The 19,075-nt window shown below is 41.7% G+C and overlaps 1 protein-coding gene across 1 annotated transcript in view; it reads left to right on the top strand.

The window, feature by feature from the left end:
• Window positions 1–6,319: 6,319 nt before the first annotated feature.
• The window catches only part of LOC148134750 (putative G protein-coupled receptor 139), a 35,010-nt gene continuing 22,254 nt past the window's right edge, over window positions 6,320–19,075 (top strand). The window contains exon 1 of the mRNA XM_087985353.1: window positions 6,320–6,539. Within this exon, the coding sequence (XP_087841479.1) occupies window positions 6,320–6,539 (220 nt within the window). The remainder of the gene's footprint in view (window positions 6,540–19,075) is intronic.

The raw sequence follows: 19,075 nt of genomic DNA, 5'->3' as shown, positions 1-19,075 counted from the left end.
AATCCATGACCGATTTTCTGCACCAAGAACATCCCCTCTGTTTTCGTGAATTCAATTACTTACGCTTATCACCAGGATTGCTTCTCGTAGTCGGTCAAAGAGTACTGCGAACTGTATTATTTGATCTTTTCAGCAATTACTGAAGATCACTACATCGTCCAAATAGATTGCACAGTTCGTTAACCCACCCAAAGCTCAATTCATGTGTCTTTGGAATGTGGTGGTCCGTTCTTCATTCACTTTATATTGATATGCCCCATTTGGGGTTACAAACGCAAACATTTCATTTGCCATCTCTGATAAATTTACCCGCAAGTTACTATGCAATAAGTCCAATATGGTGAAGTAATTGGCTTATCCGACCTCCTCGGTACAGTCCTTCAATCTAGGAATTGGATTTTGACACAGTGTTGACCTTCCGATAATTCACGCAGAATCATTGAGTCCCATCCAGTTTGGGAAGTAAGACGAGCGGTGAACTCCACTTGATTCGATGATGTCCACGTCGAGCATGGCCTCTACCTCCATCTTGACATGTCTGGCTTTGAAAGGTTTAATCCGATAGGGTTGTTGTTATACCGGAGCAGTATTCACTATGTGTAGTTCATATACAATAGCATTAGTCCTCATACTGCAGTAACAAATCTGTTAAATGAGTACATTCCTCGTCAGACAGATAACTTACTAACCTATCCCACTCCCTAACAACTTCTTCCATTTTTAGTCTATTTTGAGACACATCAAAACCACATCATCTGGATTTGATTTCTCACCATGTGGGGCAGTAACTAACATCTGTTCGTCCAGTTCTTTCTCTCCAGTATAATACGATTATGACATGTTCACATGGCATATCCGATTTCTTTTTCTTTCTGTCATCTTTACTGCACAACTCACCTGTTTCAAAGTTTTCTCAACTTGACAGGGACCACTAATCATGGCTTTGAAGGGATCTCCTATTGCTTGTGACAATACTAATGTGCTGTCCCATTGTTAACGTGTCCGAAACTCAGGTCTTTTATTTGCAACCTGATTCATCCTATAATGGGCCCTCTTTACGTGCTGTTAGATAGTCACCACACTACTGAATCTCTCCCCACTTTCGAAACATAATCAAAGTGTAAGATCTCTGACTTTGGTGTTGTCATTTTTTATTTTATAAATTTCAAAATGGGCTGTCGTCTTATGGTTGAATATTGTCTCAAAAGGAGTGAACTGGGTAGATTTGTTTGGTAATTTTCTAATTGCAAACTATAAGATTGGTATACCTTTATCCCACTCGTTCGAATAGTCCTGACAATACCTTGCATGTCTGACGCCACTTTTCAATGCTTCAGGATGATACACAGTGGATTTAGTTTGCTGAGAAGCTAAGCTATCCATAATTTCCTTATACGGTTTAGCAGTGTTTTTTGACTTGTTTCAACTGAGCCTCTCTTCGTAGCCCAAACTGCGTGACCCATACCGTGTGAAGAAAACCACGAACTCCTCTACCACCTCTTTTTTGCCTCGATATTCCATAATGGAATTGCCTCTGGAAGTCTGATAAACACATCCATTATGGTCAACATTTCCACTTCATCTCTTAGCAGGAGACCTGCACAATCAATTATAACCCGCGTGAAAGTTTCTTCAAATTCGGAATTTGGCTTACCTACAATTTGGCATGTATAACACGTACGGCAAAACCTAACTGCATCGTCATGCTTTCAAGGCCAATTACGTGAACCTCAACTACTTCATTTTTCTCTTTATTTTTCTCTTCGTGCTATGACTTATGATAGTTTGATCTGGTTAACACATAGTCTGAGATATTACTAGGATCTTTCTGTTTTAACTCCTCTGTTTCTTGGCCTTCCTTAGGCTTCCCCACAACAAGGGGTGTACCTGCCTGTTTGGATCCAGCACAATCCTTCCCAAGTATGTAACTTCCCCAGTCTTAAGTTGGCACTTCAACCTCATCTGACATTGGGGATTGGTACATTTCGGCCCATCTATCCCACAAATTACCACACTCTCGAATAACAGTTCAGAAAGATTCATCTCTTCGTTCATTCGTTCATCTCTTACTATCAGCCACTGGTTAGATCTTGTATCTTCCAAAATTATAACGGCTTGTCTTTCTCCCCCCATTTCTTTCTGAGTAAACTTTACCCACAGAGGCGAATTGTTTGTAACGATCAGGGTCTAACTCCATACCCAACCACCTTTACTCCCTTCACTAATCCCGCTGTCTTAGCTTCTGTAAAAAAACATCTTACCCCACAATGTCTCTCTTTAACGATCGAAGCTGTGACTTGACAACGGCAACCTTCTGGCAGTAAAAACATCTTTTCCCAGTCCCCTTCTGAAACCATTGTCACTGTAATTTTCTGTGTCCCACTCTATTAAAGTAAAAGACCTGGGGCGTTTCATCCCCTGTCCCCCTTTTTTAATCCTGTGAACATTTCCTACCAGTGTTCTCTACTCTTGGTTTCGGAGTGTAGGATCTCCCCTTCTTTCAACTTCTATCTCTGACCGAACGAAATTCTGACCAGAAGCTTGTCGTATGCACCATCATGTCCTCATTTGCAGATTCTGCTGCCCTTTTCACTTCCGGAACTTTCTGTTCCTAAATGTGAATTCTTACCATCTTCAGCAGTGTGTTGTTTTAAAATCCTCCAGCAGAACAATCTCTTCGAGCCTCAATGGTCTTGTCTATTTTTTGAAGGATGTACTCATCTATCAAAATAACTTTGTTTAATTCTTTTGAACTCAACATAAGTCTGACCTGGCTCCTTCTTTCTGTTTCTGAACCGCTGTCTATTAACTCCTGGTACCAATACATAATCATGTAAGTTACCCTGTTTAACCTTTACATCATTTCTTGAAAGCTCATCTGACAATGCAGCGAATAACTTACTGTCCCTGCCTACCATTTTCGTCTGAACTTGTTTAACCCACAAGTCATTGGACCACTCCATCTGCCTAGCCAAGTTTTCAAATGAAATAAAGAAGGCTTCAATATCTTTCTCAGCAAAAATGTGGCAGAATATTGATATATTTATATAGATAACTACATTCTCTTTTAATTTCCATCCTGTTAAATTGACTGCGGAGTAAATCGCAACTTTCCAACTTCAAATTCCCTCTCATTTAGCTAAGCTAGGAAATTTCCCTCTCCATCTGTTTTTCTCTCTCCTTCTGTCTTGTTTCTTCGATTTGTCTTTCTCTCTCTCTTATTGTTTATCTTACAACTCATTTTCCTCGTGTTCAATTGAAGGTTTTTTTTACAGCTCTACTGCATTTGTCTATTTGAGTACCTCCCTTTAAATTTCAGATTTTCTGTTGTCGTTGTTTCAACCCAAATCTAACTTATCTGCTAATTCGAAATGTACGGCTTTTTTTCCTTTCCTTCTAAACTTTCTTGGCAAGTTTAGGAATCAAATTCAAACCTCTTTCGCAATTTTAAGAGACATATCTCTTTTCTTTAATTTAAACAACGACAAATCACAGACAGTAAACAAATTGTCTCACCTACGTCTTGTTGCAAGATTTGGACACCAACCTGCAAGTGCTTAAATCTGCTGGGATTTTTCGTACCCTCCAATCTCTTCAACTCTGTCTAAAGAAGTTTGAATCCCGACGACGAGCCCCCAAACTGTTCCAAAACGGGGTAAACTCTCCGGCTTAATTTAACCCAGCACCACAGTAAAAATCTAACTCGTGCAATGATCCGTGAATATTCGATAGGCCAAGAAATATTTAAAGTAAAAACATAACAACTACATTTCTTAAAGTATAAAAGAGAATCATTAACTGAAAACTATTTACAACTCCTTCCTCCAACTTACTTTTGACCTTCCCTTTCTACAATACCTGCTATCTCAAAACCTACCAGCTTCCTGTTTTTTATCTCTCTATATTCCTGTCTTCTTTTCTTCTTCTTGAAGGTTCTGCTTCACAGGTTACTGCTCGGTAAAAGAACGTTTAATTCTTTGTGCAATTTACAGATGTCGTTGGCTTGGCAATTGTCCTCAAAACTGTTCAGTTTCTTTTCCCAGTTTTGTACCACTGAAGCATCCGATTGTGTCATTGGCTTTTAATATTGCCAATATACTAAATTCAAACTGAATTGGAGATTGGTATTTTTGTGCAAGATCACAAGGTGTGAAGGCTCAGTTAGGGCGCTTGAGGGTTACAAGGTAGCCAGGAAAGACCTAAAGATGGAGCTGAGAAAAGCTAGGAGGAGACACGGGAAGTTGTTGGCGGAAAGGATCACGGTAAACCCTAAGGCTTTCTATATGTAATTAAGGAATAAAAGATAGACAAGAGTACGATTCGGTCCAATCAAAGATAGTAGTGGGAAATTGTGTGTGGAGTAAGACGAGATGGGGAAGGAATAAATGAATATTTTTCGACAGTATTCACTCTAGAAAACGTCAATGTTGTCGAGGGGATTACTGAGATACAGGCTACTAGACTAGGTGTTATTGAGGTTCACAAGGAAGAGGTATTAGAAATCCTGCAGAGTTTGAAAATAGCTAAGCCCCCTGGGCCGGATGGGATTTATCCTAGGATACTTTGAGAAGCCACACTTTTGCACTGATCTTTAAATCGTCATTATCTACAGATATAGTGCCAGAAGACTGGAGGATAGCAAATGTTATTCCCCTGTTCAAGAAGGGGAGTATAGACACTCCTGGTAATTATAGGCCAGTGAGCCTTCATTCAGTTGTTGGTAAACTGTTGGAAAAGGTTACAAGAGATGGGATTGATAATCATCTAGAAAATAATAATTTGATTAGGGATAGTCAGCAGGGTTTTGTGAAGGGTAGGGCGTGCCTCACAAACCTTACTGAGGTCTTTGAGAAGGTGACCAAAGAGGGAGATGAGATTAAACCGGATGATGTGGTGTATGTGGATTTCAGCAAGACGTTCGATAAGGTTCCCCTTAAAAAATGCGGAGGAATAGGCTTGTGGAAGATATGGAAGTTTGGATCTGTAATTAGCTTGCTGAAAGAAGACAGAGGGTGGTAGTTGATGGGAAATGTTAATTCTGGACTCCAGGTACCAGTGGTGTATGGCAAGAATCGGTTTTGGATCAACTGCTGTTCGTCATTTTTAAAAACGACCTGGATGAGGGCATAGAAGGGTGGGTTAGTAAATTTGCAGACCACACTAAGGTCGGTGGAATTGTGGATAGTGACGAAGGATGTTGTAGGTTACAGAGAGACATAGATAAACTGCAGAGCTGGGCTGAGAGGTGGCAAAAGGAGTTTAATGTGGAGAAGTGTGAGGTGATTCACTTTGGTCAGAGTAACCGGAATGCAAAGTACTGGGCTAATGGTAAGATTCTTGGTCGTGTAGATGAGCAGAGAGACCTAGGTGTCCAGGTACGCAGATCCTTGAAAGTTGCCACCCAGGTTGGCAGGGTTGTTAAGAAGGCATACAGTGTTTTAGCTTTTATTAATAGAGGGATCGAGTTCCAGAACCATGAGGTTATGCTACAGCTGTAGAAAACTCTGGTGCGGCCGCAATTGGTATATTGTGTATAGTTCTGGTCACCGCATTACAAGAAGGATGCGGAAGCTTTGGAAAGGGTGCAGAGGAGATTTACTAGGATGTTGCCTGGTATGGAGGGAACGTCTTACGAGGAAAGGGGCTTGAGGCTGTTTTCGTTCGAAAGAAAAAGGTTGAGAGTTGACTTAATAGAGACATATAAGATAATCAGGGTGAGATAGGGTGGACAGGGAGAACCTTTTTTCAAGTATGGTGACAGCGAGCACGAGAGGTCATACATTGAGGGGTGATAGATAGAGGACAGATGTCAGAGGTAGTTTCTTTACTCAGAGAGTAGTAAGGGTATGTAATGCTTTGCCTGCAAAGGTCGTTGATTCACCAACTTTAAATACATTTAAGTCGTAATTGGACAAGCATATGGACGTACATGAAATATTATCGGTTAGATGGACTTCAGATTCGTATGACAGGTCGGCACAACATCGGGGGCCGAAGGGCCTGTACTGCGCTGTAATTTTCTATAATGTTCAATAATGTTCTATCAATAACAGTTATGTTTCATAATTACGGGAAAGGGGTTAACTGGTGCTGTTTGTTCAGTGACGGTGTTTGCTGTCAGTCTCGATGGAGCTTACTGTGTCACTGGAGTGTTTTCTCCCCTATTAGTAAGGGGCTTCTTTCCATGAGTTATTGCTTTGTAGCAGCAGATGCATCCATTTCTAACAGAAGCTACAGATACAAAGAGAAGAGAGATCAGAATCTGAGAATACTAAACAGGAATTGTCCACCAATGAAATTCTGAGAACAACAGCCTGGAATGTTCCAACATTGGTTCAGAACATTAGACTGGAATGTTTCAACAATGGAACAGAACCTGAGAACAATGGACTGCATTATTCTAACTCTGTACAGGGATTTATCCGATGGTCTCTTCTGGTTTTCCTGGTCTTGGTCAACATTAGCAATGCGGATATATGGTGGACTGATGATTATTCAGGCAGGTTATTATCCCATCCTCGCTATTGTTGGTGTTCCTGGTAAGTCTCGCTATCTCTGCCCATTAATCAATTCCGTAAATCATGTTGATCTTCATTACATTTTTATTATCTATATAATAAAAATATTGTAAATATATGGTAAAAACAGAAACTATTTTATTTAGTTTCGTTATAAACTCCATTCAATACCTACAAATTTCAGACCCCGTCAAAAACGTCTGAGAACAACAGTGTGAGGACTCTTTTTGGCTTGAACTGATTTATATATTGGTAATGTCTGCGTCACCAAACCAAAGTTATTTCACGGAGGGACACCCTATCAGAATAGCAAAAGTATTCGCGGCTGAACGGGTAATTCAGAGGCACAGGTTATTATACTAAATACACTGTTTCAAATCCTATGACATCTGATAGCAGAAGTTAAATTAAAATGATAAGAACCGAAATAAAAATAAGTTTCACGAGCTGTCAATATCAAACCAGTAAAATTTTGTCAAAAATACGTGCCTGCTTCACGGATGCCCTTTGCGAAATAAATCTAACATGTTCACTGCGTTTGGATCAAGAACGATGTCAGACGCACCACAATGTGCTTGGCTCTCTAATGCCTTTTGGAATGGTCACAGTCAGGGCAGTTAAGGATGGTCATCAAATACTGTCCTTGTCAGTAATGCCGACATTGCAAGAAAGTCCAAAAATAAATGTTAAATCAAACAATGAAAGATAATGAGATCTGAAACAAAAAGAAACGAAGTGCTGGGGATACAGAGCACGTTTGGCAGCCTCTGTCGAGAGAAAAACAGAGTGAGCATTTTGAGTACACTGACCATGCATTAGACTTGAAAGCAGCTGAGGAATAGTATAACTTGCGTTGGTGGAGTGTGTTAAATATATGGAGAAATAGAGAGATAGAAAAATAAATCCAACAAAGCAATTGTTGATAATGCAATAGCATGGAAATGAAATATCTGATTGATCTGATATATTTGTCACCTTTTCTCATATTCTGAGTGTCATGCCCATATAGTTATATATCCAAGTCTGTGTTTGTTATGTCGCCTCTATCTCTCTTCCCTGAGTGTAGTCATCTTCTTTTATTCATTAATGGACACGAGTGATCCTGGCTGGACCAGCACAGATTTCCCAGTTGCCCTTGAAAATGTGTTGCAAAGCTGCCTCCTTGAGCCACTGCAGCCCACATGCTGCATGATGTCAGTGCTTATAACTGTTTGGTTTCCTTTATTTCAGCCCTTGTCGTGATAGACCTGAGTGCTTGTCGCGACCACTTCAAACAGCGGTTGAGTGTCAATCACGTGCTTTGTGTTATATGTAGGCCAGAGCTGGTGAACACAAAAATATTCGATCCACGAACGAAACAAGTGGGCCAAGTGTTTTTTTCTTCTTTTCCTTTAGTTGTGTTTGAAATTGGCAATCTTTCATTCGGTTGTTAATTCCAAATGATTCGTTGTATTCAAGTCTCCACCGACAATAACAGTGTTGCTCTTATCGTGACTGGGGAACGGATAGTTATGCAGTTACATTGTCAGCTACCTCCATGGAGAGCAGAATTGATAATATTTCTGGTCACTGGGACTGTGCAGATATGAGAAGAACAGAGAGATATTGGTGTTCATGTACATAGATCCCTGAAAGTTGTCATGTAAATTCATAAGACTGTTAAGAAATCATACGGTGTGCTCAAATTGATTGTTATAAGAGCTAAGTTTCGGCGCCACAGCGTCATGATACATCTAATCAAAACTCTGGTGCAGCGACACTTGGACCATTGTATACAGTTCTGGTCATTGCATTATAGGATGAATGTGGAAATATTGGAAACTGTGCAGAGGAGATCGATTAGGATGTTGCATGGTTAGATTAGATCATATTTCCTGCAGAGTGGAAACAGGCCATTTAGTCCAACAAGTCCACACCGATCTTCCGAAGAGCAACCCACACAGACCCATTCCCCTAACTAAACTACAGGAAATTTAGCATGGCCAATTCACCTAACCTGCACATTTCTGACTGTGGGAAGAAACCGGAGAAAACCCGCGCAGACACAGGGAAAATGTGCAAACTCCACACAGACAGTCGCCGGAGGCAGAAATCGAACTTGCGAGCCTGGTGATGTGAGGTAGCAGTGGTAACCACTGAGCCGCCGTGCCTTGTGTCTTAGGGGAATGGCTGAGGAACTTGATGTTTTTTTCGATCGGGAGAAGAAGGTTGAGAAGTGACTTAATTGAGACATGCAAGATATTTAGAGGGTTACACATGGACAGTGAGAGCCTTTTTTGTTCGGATGGTGATGGCGGCACGAGGAGACAGAGCTTTAAATCGAGGGGTCATAAATATAAGATACATGTGAGAGGTTGTCTCTTTACTTTGAGAGTCGTCGGGGCGTGGAACGCACTGCCTGAAACTGCAGTAATCTCACCAAATTTAATGGCATTTAAATTTTCTTTGGACAGACATATGGATGAAAATGGAAAAAAAGTAGGATAGATAGACTTCATCTTGGTTGCAAAGGTGAGTGCAACATCGAGGGCCGAAGGGCCTGTCATGTTCTACGTTCTATATGCAATGTAAAGGTTTGCCAGTCAGGAATAGAAGCTGAGGAGAAGTAAGCATTTTCAACACTGAGTGGGTTTCCATTGTAGACGGATTTGACTCATTCCTGTCATTTGAAAATCAGTCGGGGATATCTGAATGCTTTTCTCAGATTTGTGATCTCGGCTGCTGCAGTCATTCAGGCATACCTGAGGGTCTGGTGTCCCCACACTGGACAAGATTATGGGGACAGCTTTTACAATATATCTGGGTCTGCAGAGACTACATAGGGAGTAGCAGCATACTGCACTATCCATTACCAAATTTTCATAAATGTTTCCCAATGATATACATTTTCCAGGTGCAGTGTGGCAAGCCAGTGTATTCCAATAATTAGGAGGTCACAGAACTGTGAAACATCCCTCAGAATAACCTGTAGTCTCGTACCAGGGAGAGGGCTCTACTCAACATGTTGATTCTGGAACTTTCCAGGCAGGAATCTGTGACATATACATGATATCATCGTGCCATGCTCTCCCGTATTCTCGGTTTGACAGAGGCCATTTCTGTCCAGTGAAGTGAATATGTTGGTTCTGTCTCTCCAGCGAATCAGGGGAAAAGGATTTTTAAAAAAAATATTAGAGAACAGGATGACTGGTGGATGTGAGGAACTTCAAGGAATTATAAATATCAAAATTTAACTACTGGAAAATCGCATTGTATTGAAGGTTGGTACGCTGCTCCACGAGATGAGTGATAAATTTAGAGAGCTGCAGAGGTAGGGTGAAGGAATTGAGCTTGCTGAATAACTCTTCTTGGAGACAGCACAGACACGATGGGTCAATAGCCTCCTTCTGTACTGTCAATACTTTTATTTAATGAGGGAGGTGAAAGTTCATTAAAACTCTGGATGATGGAAAGACTGGAAAGTAGCTACTATGACTGCATTGTGGGGGAAAACAGAAAACCAACTGGTGGATAACTTGATGTCGCTTCTGAGGAAAATATTAGTCTTTGTTGTAATTAATGATAACTAGATCCTGGAAGAATAATTAAATGGTTTGGCAGTCAGCCTAGATTCAGGACTGGGAAATTATATTTGATAAGCATGCTGTACTTTACCGAAAATGTTGGTTATGACATCGAAAAATGAGAACCAGGAGGAAGGGGATATCTGAAGTTTCAGAATATTTTTTTGAAATGGTTGTACACAGGCGAATGAACAAGGCAACCGTCATGGGTAAGGGGGAATACACTAAATGCATTGAGAATTGGACGATGGAGAGAAAACAGAGAGTCGGGTAATGTTCTGCACTGAAAAACACTAGTCGCTGGTATCACATTTATCAGTGCTTGGATCAACACTATTGGTAATGCAATGAGGTGCTTTGAATGTGAGCAACAAATGCAGTGCTGTTCACTTTATATGCATTAGAAGGTGAGTGGCTGGGAAGTGCTTTTGACGAAACGGACCTGGATGCCCTTGGTCGTAAGTCACTAACAGAATTCATGCAGTGCATCTATTAATCAGGACAGTAAGTGGTATATTGTCCTGCATTACAAAATGAATCAAGACCAGGAGTAAACACAACTTCCTAGAGTAGTAAAGTGTTCTTGAGGCATACTCCGTGGATTCTGGACAGACTTTCTCTCCTTTTTAAGTAATCATTTCCATTTCACAGTAACAGTGTAAAGACGTTTCAGCCGTCTCATCCCGGGGATGATAGAGTAGAGTGTGAAGGAAATAGGTGTTTAATCTGTAGCAGTGTGATAGAATAAGGGGTCTTTGCATTGAAACTTGAAGCTTATGGACTGACACTCATTATGTCCAGTGAATGACATTGATAGCATAAGAAATACCTTTTTCCATTTGATACATATTTCCCGATAGTTTATATATATCTGTGGAAACCCCATGTTAGTTAAGAGAGAGCTCCAGATCTGAGTGAACCCTCACTGTCTCAATTGGTGCAGTTGGTGTGCAACCCTGCGCTGAACAACACGTTGTTCACAAATCTGTTAGCAGGTCTAATGTCTTATTGCTGAAATAGGTAGTCAGTCTCATCAGCTTCTTATCTCCACAGAGAACAGCAGCCTGTATTCTTGGACATGGAAGATGCCTCCTTGAGACGTGGCATGAACCATCCACTGTCCCTCCTCACCGTCAGCAAACCACGTTAACGTAACACGTGTGTACCAAAAGCAATGGAGTCAGCAGGAACAACATGGAGCTGTCTGTCTTTGTAGTCTCTGCTTCACTGGTTTGTCATGTTGGGGAGTCGATAACATCCTCCTATTTAAGGGGTGGAGGGGCTGAATGGCCACCTGCTGATCGCGTGCAAGAAGCTCATTTACCTAATTGGATGACCCTTGGTTTCTGTTTTCCAGCTCAATGTGTTGAATAGGCTTTTTTTTCTTCCTCTCCAATAGGCAGGGAGGTGTGAATGTGGTATCCCTCTTCTTATCCAATAGCTTCAGTGGGCTGAATGGTTTCTTCATATTCCTACGAATCAAGCTGAAATGCTGCATGACTTCCTCCTTTTCCCGTGAAAATGAGCATGTCAGGTAGTACTGTTACATGAATGTCACCAATAATTTATCAGCACAAGCCTGAATTTTGTCCAGGGTTTGCTGCACAAGGACAGACACTGCTTCAGGACCTGACGGGGGAAAAATTGTTGCGAACATTGTGTGGTCTTCACTGAACATCCCCCACTTCTGATCTTATGATGGGGGAAACATATTGATAAAGACCCTGAAGATGTTTGTGCCAAGGAAGGTACCCTGCGGATTTTCTGCAGGAATGTCTCCGGACTGAAATGTTAGATGTCCACGAAAGACAATCAACTCCTTTGTGTTCTGAACCACTCCAACAAGTGGGGAGAATATTCCTGATTCCCGTTAAGTTCAATTTTCTTCGGGTTCCTTGATATCATACTCAGTTAAATTCTGCCTTCATATCATGGGCGATCACTCTCACTTTGTGTGCATATCGTTTGTTGATGTCAATAGGTCACTGTGTATATGTGAGGAGTGTTTCCTTCTCACAGAGAGTAGTTACTGTCGGAACCTCTTTATTACAGAGAACAAGAGAAGATATATATCTGAGATGTTTGGAAGACATGTCAGGCATTCCAGGGGTTGGGGCTTAGAGCAGATTAGCTATGATCCTTTGAAGGGAAAGGCACGTTTGAGAGGCTAAATGACCTGTTACTGTTTGTTATATTGTCTCCATCTTTTATTGCAAGCTTCATCGCTGTTATTTTCCTGGAAGTCCTGTGAAGGAATTTTGCAAACCGAGATACAAGAGGATTTTGTCAGCAACATCTGTGTGCGGTATGGGGGTAGTATTCATTGTGAATCTGGGTGTACAATATCGCTAATAAATGGAAACAGGAGAATTTCTATAAAGAGAGTGGAGGGGACTGTTTCACAGTCCCCAAGAACGTTTTCCAATTCACTCCAAACCATGTTTGACAGTCTTCAGTGGCTGAAAGGTCTCCTCTGTTTTTGTGCGTCAGGTACACGAGCAAATTATCTCCAACTGCTCCTCTCTAGCAGATTTGAAGGGCTAAATGGAATGGGCTGACTTAGAACTGAGAAGCAGGAGTGGCTCCCTGCTCCACCAGGAACGAAGATTGTGGTTGTGCAGATTGTGGTCTCACTTTCCTGTCTGTAGCTCATTATCTTTGGGTCACGTTTACGTTAAATATTTAACGAACACAGATCTTTGAATAAATGCAAACACCCAGGTAGCATAGACTTGTGGAAAAGAGAATGCCCACGCAAACGGCCTTTTGAGAACGTCTCCTTATTCCTATTCCTACCGAGGTTGGATGTACCTAGTTTCCGTTTCTAATTCCACTCCTCTATAGGTCATGGCAAATTTTAAATGCAATCAAGTATGTAATGTGGCAAATGATATCGGTCTCAGACTGTGTCAGGTTCAGGGTTAGGAATAAGTCTGGAAGATTGCTTAAATTTGTGAAAATAACTAAATTAATACCAAGGCAAAATTACTCAAGCTACGATGAAAGATAAATAACAAAACGTTTGGACATTGACAATACGTACATCAACATTTAACATTCCATAAATTTGAGACACGGGAACATGCATACAAAGAGACAAACACACGTCTGAAGGCAAACAGAAAAAATCTCGGCAGCATAGTAGTTCAGAAGAGCTTCTTTCCAAATAATAATTAATTTCGTGACAAAACGAAAGTTGAGATTGTCTCATACTTTTTCTGCTTCTCAAGTCATTCTGTTCACACAAGTTGCTGGCACTGAGGCTTCTTCCGGGAACACAGTTGGATTATGGCTGAATTCCCTTTGCTGCAGGAAGTGGAGAGGTTCGAATGAAACCTCAACAGAAACCATCCACGACTGGAAAAGATGTCTGATGTATTTTCAGCTCGAAAATGTTGCGGCAGAGAAGAGCAAGGAAAGAGAGGGAGCAGTGATCTTTGCTTCTCAGACAGTTGTATTTTTTTCCCTCTCTGAGCTGAAACGTACAATAATGTTGTCTGACCACCAAACTGGGCGATGTGAGGTCTCGTTGAATATTCCCGATTGTGTGACTCCATTGCTGGCCTCTGCTCTATTTCGGAGTGATCCATAATTTAAAATTTGAATATATGTTCATATGTTTCTACATGAACATTTTAGAATAAGTTCATGTCTTCATAGTAACTGCGTTAAAATAAATCTATTGTTTTCTTAAAAGTGAATCCGTGGTTTTATGCTCTCATCCATCAGCTATGACCCAATACACTCTCCTTTGAATCTTATATTGTTCAATATGAACATCTTTTATTCTCAGGTCTGAAGTGCCCTGTCCTTGGGGAGGCAATGAGGGTCATGGATATGGTAAACAGCGAACTTTATTTTCCTAGGCTGGTGGAGTCCCAAGTCGTGAGCATAGATTCAAGATGAGAGGTGAAAGATTTTCACACAGAAGGTGTTGGTTGTATGAAATGAACTGCCAGAGGAAGTCGTGGATCAGGGTATAATTACAACATTTAATATGCATCTGGATGGGCATATGAACAAGAAGGTTTCAAAAGGACATGGGCTTAATGCTGGCAAACGAATTACAGCAGATCGCAATTTCTGATCCGTGGAAATGAGTTGGTCAGAAGTATCTATTTCCTCGCTGTGTGACTCTTTGACTCCATCAGGTTTTCGATTGAGGAACGAGTAACTTGAAACATCTTCGAACATCTGCTAAAACAATTACATATTTTTCTTTTAGTTTAGCGGTTTATGACGGCATACAGTACATGAGACGCACTCAGCATTGCCATGTGCAGATGAAATAAAACATCTCGACGAATATATCCGATAGCATTTGCATGACACAGCATCATTTCATACACTTTTCTAATCACTTGCTGAATCTGCATGTTCAAACTGAAAATAAACATGTATCCCGAATGCTTACTCCCTGACAGTTAACCAGGGCTCCCACTTTGCTGAGCAGCAGGCTGGAAATCTTTTTTGGCCTCATCCTATGCTGTACAATGTAATTAAATTGCTGAATGATTTCATTCTACTCCTGCATAAATGCTTAGCGGGGCAGAATGGACTCCTCCTGTCTAAATATAAAGATGCTGAATGGCGAAATGGGATCTTCCTTTACCTCTGTGACAATACTGAAGGGGTGCGAGGAGAGCATATAGGTTAGGAGCAGGAATTGGCCATTCAGCCCCTTGATCCTGATGCATCATTTGGAATGCTCACTGCTGACATCCCTTTCCTACATGTTCCCAATAATAATTAATTCTCTTGTTCATCAAAGCCCTCTGGAACACAGCCTTGAATGATCTCAGAAACCTAGTCCTGGGAATGAGAACACCACAGATCGCACAATCCGAAAGAGAAACGAAAATCTCCATCTCAATCTGAAATGGGAATGCCTTATTCTAAAAATGTGTTCTTCTCAAACTAATTGTGGGCGGCATGATGGCTCAGTGGTTAGCACTGCTGCTTCAGAGCGCTAGAGACCCGGGTTCAATTCCAGCCTCAGGAGACTGACTGTGTGGAGTTTGCACATTCTCCCTGTGTCTGCGTGGGTTTCCTCCCACAGTCCAAAAATTTGCAGGTAAGGTGAATTCGCCATGCTAAATTGCCCGTAGTGATAGGTGATGGGGTAAATGTAGGGGAATTGGTCTGGTTGGGTTGTGCTTCGGTGGGTCGGTGTGGACGTGTTGGGACGAAGGGCCTGTTTCCACACTGTAAGTAATCTAATCTAATCTACAGCGATTAGATTATATTAATGAGTCTCAACAATTAAGATCAGATATAGAACGTTCAGCCCCTCAAAATTGTCTGCATTCCCATTAACTCTCTCCAATCAAATACTTAACAAATTCAGACTTCACTGAACTCGCAGGAAGAGAATTCCATATACCATTAGATCGTATGAGATTGAGAAACTGAGCTGAAATAGGCCCTTTAGCCCATCTTTATCCCTTAAGGACTTGTCCCCTAATTTTGTACCGAGTGCTCGATAATACCTAAACAGGTCGCCCATGCTGGCCTTTCCTTGCTTATGCTGTTATTCTCAACGTGGACCACAACAACTGGATCATCCCCCTCTGCTGTAATAACCTTTCAAGCCTTTCCGAGGTGTCCTGCATTATGCCACTGGGCAGGTAACACACCATGCGGTAATCCCAAAGCAGCTTGCAAAGGTTACGTACTACCTGCCCCCCAATTTCAGAATCCCTTATAGCTAAGACTTGCTTTTTGCTGCCCTCTCTTGAATGACCTTCTGCATCCTGTTGCCGTGGTCAGCTGGCTCATTCTTTCCAGTGCCCTTTCCGACATCCATTCAGTGATCAAGCATCTCGTACCTGTGGGATAAGGTCAAAAGCTGAGGCTTCTCCATTCTTGAAATTAAGATACGGTATCCTGCCTTTCATGCAATCACACCCTGCATTCCCTAATGACTAACTGATTTAAAATTACTTAATTTTCATGAGAAAACTGGTTCCACATCGGTTCAAGTGGAGACCGTCCCATCGAAGCAGATACCCCAATTCCAAAACTGATGCGATTTCCCCTGAAATGGAACCCCTCTTTCCTACACCACTCGCTTAGTCACATGTTTATTTTTCTAATCTTCTTATTCCTGAACCAGTTTTCATGTGTCTCGGACAGTAATCCGGAGTTTATAATCCGTGTGGACCTCTTCCTTAATTTCGTTCCTACTGATTGATAATCCCCAAACAGTTCCTCCTTCCTAGCCTTGTTACGTTGTTTATTCCAACGTGGACCACAGCAACTGGATCATCCGCCTCCCGCTCCAATATCGCTTGAACACTGTCAGAGACGTCCAGAACCCTGATGCCGGGCAGGCAACACACCTTTCGGGTCTACTGATCCAACTTGCAAAGGATACTATCTCTCCCCCTAATTCTCAATCCCATATAACTGCTTCTTGCAATGTTTCCCCTCCTCTTGAATGGCCTTCTGCACAATGGTGGAGGCAGTGACGTTTGCAGATGCTGGTCATCAAAGTTGAGATTGTGTTGCTGGAAAAGCACAACACGTAGCATCTGTGGAGCAGGAATTTCCTGCTCCTGGGATGCTGCCTGACCTGCTGTACTTTTCCATCAAAACACTTTCACTTTTGCAACATGGTGCCGTAGTCAGCTGGCTCATCCTCTCGTAGCACTTTCCCTTATCCACAAAGGGAGCAAGCATCTCATACCTTTGGATAAGTTCAAAAGCTGAGGCTCCTCCATTCCTGAACTCAGGGTACCCCATCTACCTCACTCAAAATCACAAGCTGTTGTCCCTGATCACTGACTGAATTTGAATTCCTTCATCTGTCAGGTGTGACTACATCCTGAAAAAAAGCGCCAATGCAAATCTTCCCCTCCTGGATGCGCTGCAGTGTTGGAAGATTTCCCGATCATCAACTCTCAGCTGACGTTCGTCCAGCAACCAACACTCACTGCACATATGTTCACTGTAATTCGATCAGTCAGCTCCCAAATCATACATCGAAATTACACCACCTGCCCAGCCATCTCTACTTCATTACTTACGTAATTAATATAAATGCATGAGTTTATTCATTGCTCATATTTCGGTGCTATGCTCGTCTTCAAATAATCAAATAATTGATAAATGAGAAAAGAAAAAAATTAAAGAATCGCACGATAATAAAAAGAAATCGAAAAGATTTACCATATCGAGACACAATAGTGTTTTTGGTTGAAGGGGAACGGCGGGTGGGAGATGCTATACGTGTAGAGTCTCGGTTTCAGCCGTTACCTAATTATAGCAGTTCACTTACCTTCCTGGCAGACCCCGGCCGTCGTTGTCACCGCCCTCGCTGCTGCTGCAAAATGAAACCCTGTCCACTGCATATCTCTCCATACTGAATAATGCTGTGACCGCATTAATAGAGCAAGGCGCTGGTGTCGTCTGCACAGCTCTCTTTACTGAACAGATACCTTGTCTGCCTTCAAAAAGTAAGACGCAAGTGTGGTCTGAATATCTCCCCATGCTGGTCAGACACTTTCGTCCGTGTTTATAAATCAATGAACTGGTGTGTGATCTGTCCTGCACCCATGTTGGGCAGATTGCCAGAGGCCTGGTGAGCCCTGCGCAGCGTTTCAGTTTGGACAGATTACTGAGTTGCACTGAGTCTGGTCTGCAGAATACTCCACAGTGAGCAGAAATCCTCCTTAGTGAGTAGATATCGTATCTAAACATATGCGAGTCTGGGCTGGATCTGTGAGGTGGATTGAGTATCTGATGTAATTCTCGACATAATTATTATACCTGCAGATCGGCCCATTTCTCTGTTCAACCCCGTACGTCTGCAACAAGTCGTCCAGTCATTAATTACCGATTAAAACGTGAATATTTGTCCATCTGTTATGGACCAAAGTCGACCCCCTCAAAATAGATGAAGAAGGTAGCCTCGACACCAACGTTCTCTTCTTTTGAAGGTAAATGTGAGATGCTGTGTTTCAGATAGAATTCGCTTGGTCAAACTATTCGACTTTCAGCAAAATATAATTTATCTAAATACTGTAGATAAATTCAGCAAACATTAGAGGAACGTGGAATAACGTAATTCTATTGGAAAACTTTACAGTTTTCGGAATAAACTTACGTTAATAGGTTACTAAAGTACTGAACAGCAACTGGTCTATTATGGTCACATGAAATAAGCATACACTTGTCAAAAAACAAATTAAGAAAACAGATTGCCTCACATACATTTCTCCAATCCAGGAGGAAAGAAAATCAAAAGACAATTCTGAGAGAAATCTCACAGAGGCAGTGCGGCTGGTCGCAGAGATGTATTGCCTTGCAAACCTGATGAGACCCCAGCAATAACTGGCAAAAGTTAAAAATAACAATCCTGGTTCTGAGAGTTTGACGATCCACTGAAGCAGATCACCATTGCACAAGACGGGACCACAATACCCACAAGTAACGGACGATACCCACACCGCTTACGCCCTCCAGAAGGCTTTCAAAATTACCTACGCCCACTCAAGCCGTTAAATGATGGTCGAATAAAATTTGAACTAAAACATCAAAAAAATAAAAGGATGCAACTGGCCTGGTAATCAGAGGCAGATAGCCTCGGGAGCCCAGCAGTTCCTGCTCTACCAAAACACAGTCAAATCATCCAGGACATGAAGAGCAAGCATAAATACTCATCCCTCACCTTTAACTTTACGATTGGAGATGTGCCATTATCCTAAATGTCAACGATGTCAATATTACAACTGGACCAAGTAGCATTGAGAGACATAATGGCTATCGTGAAAGGGTTTAAATTGAGTTGTTCACATTAACTGTGATTGATGTCAGTCTCCGTGGAGGTTAACTGTGCCAGTGGAGGGTTTCCCTTTCTATTTGTAAGGGGTTTCCTTCAAGCAGTTATCCCATACTCTCAGCGGCAGCGTCATCCTCAACACGATTGGTCTCAGTAGCCACAGGGAGACGGAGAGGAAGATATTCATTGGACAACAGATTGGAATGATTAAG

The sequence above is a fragment of the Chiloscyllium plagiosum genome, unplaced genomic scaffold, assembly GCF_037043375.1.
Source record: "Chiloscyllium plagiosum isolate Xiang-an unplaced genomic scaffold, Cpla_swu_hap1 HiC_scaffold_52, whole genome shotgun sequence".
NCBI classification, from domain to species: domain Eukaryota; kingdom Metazoa; phylum Chordata; class Chondrichthyes; order Orectolobiformes; family Hemiscylliidae; genus Chiloscyllium; species Chiloscyllium plagiosum.
Note: the sequence above shows the minus strand (reverse complement) of the source record. Positions and strands in the feature narration are given on the sequence as shown.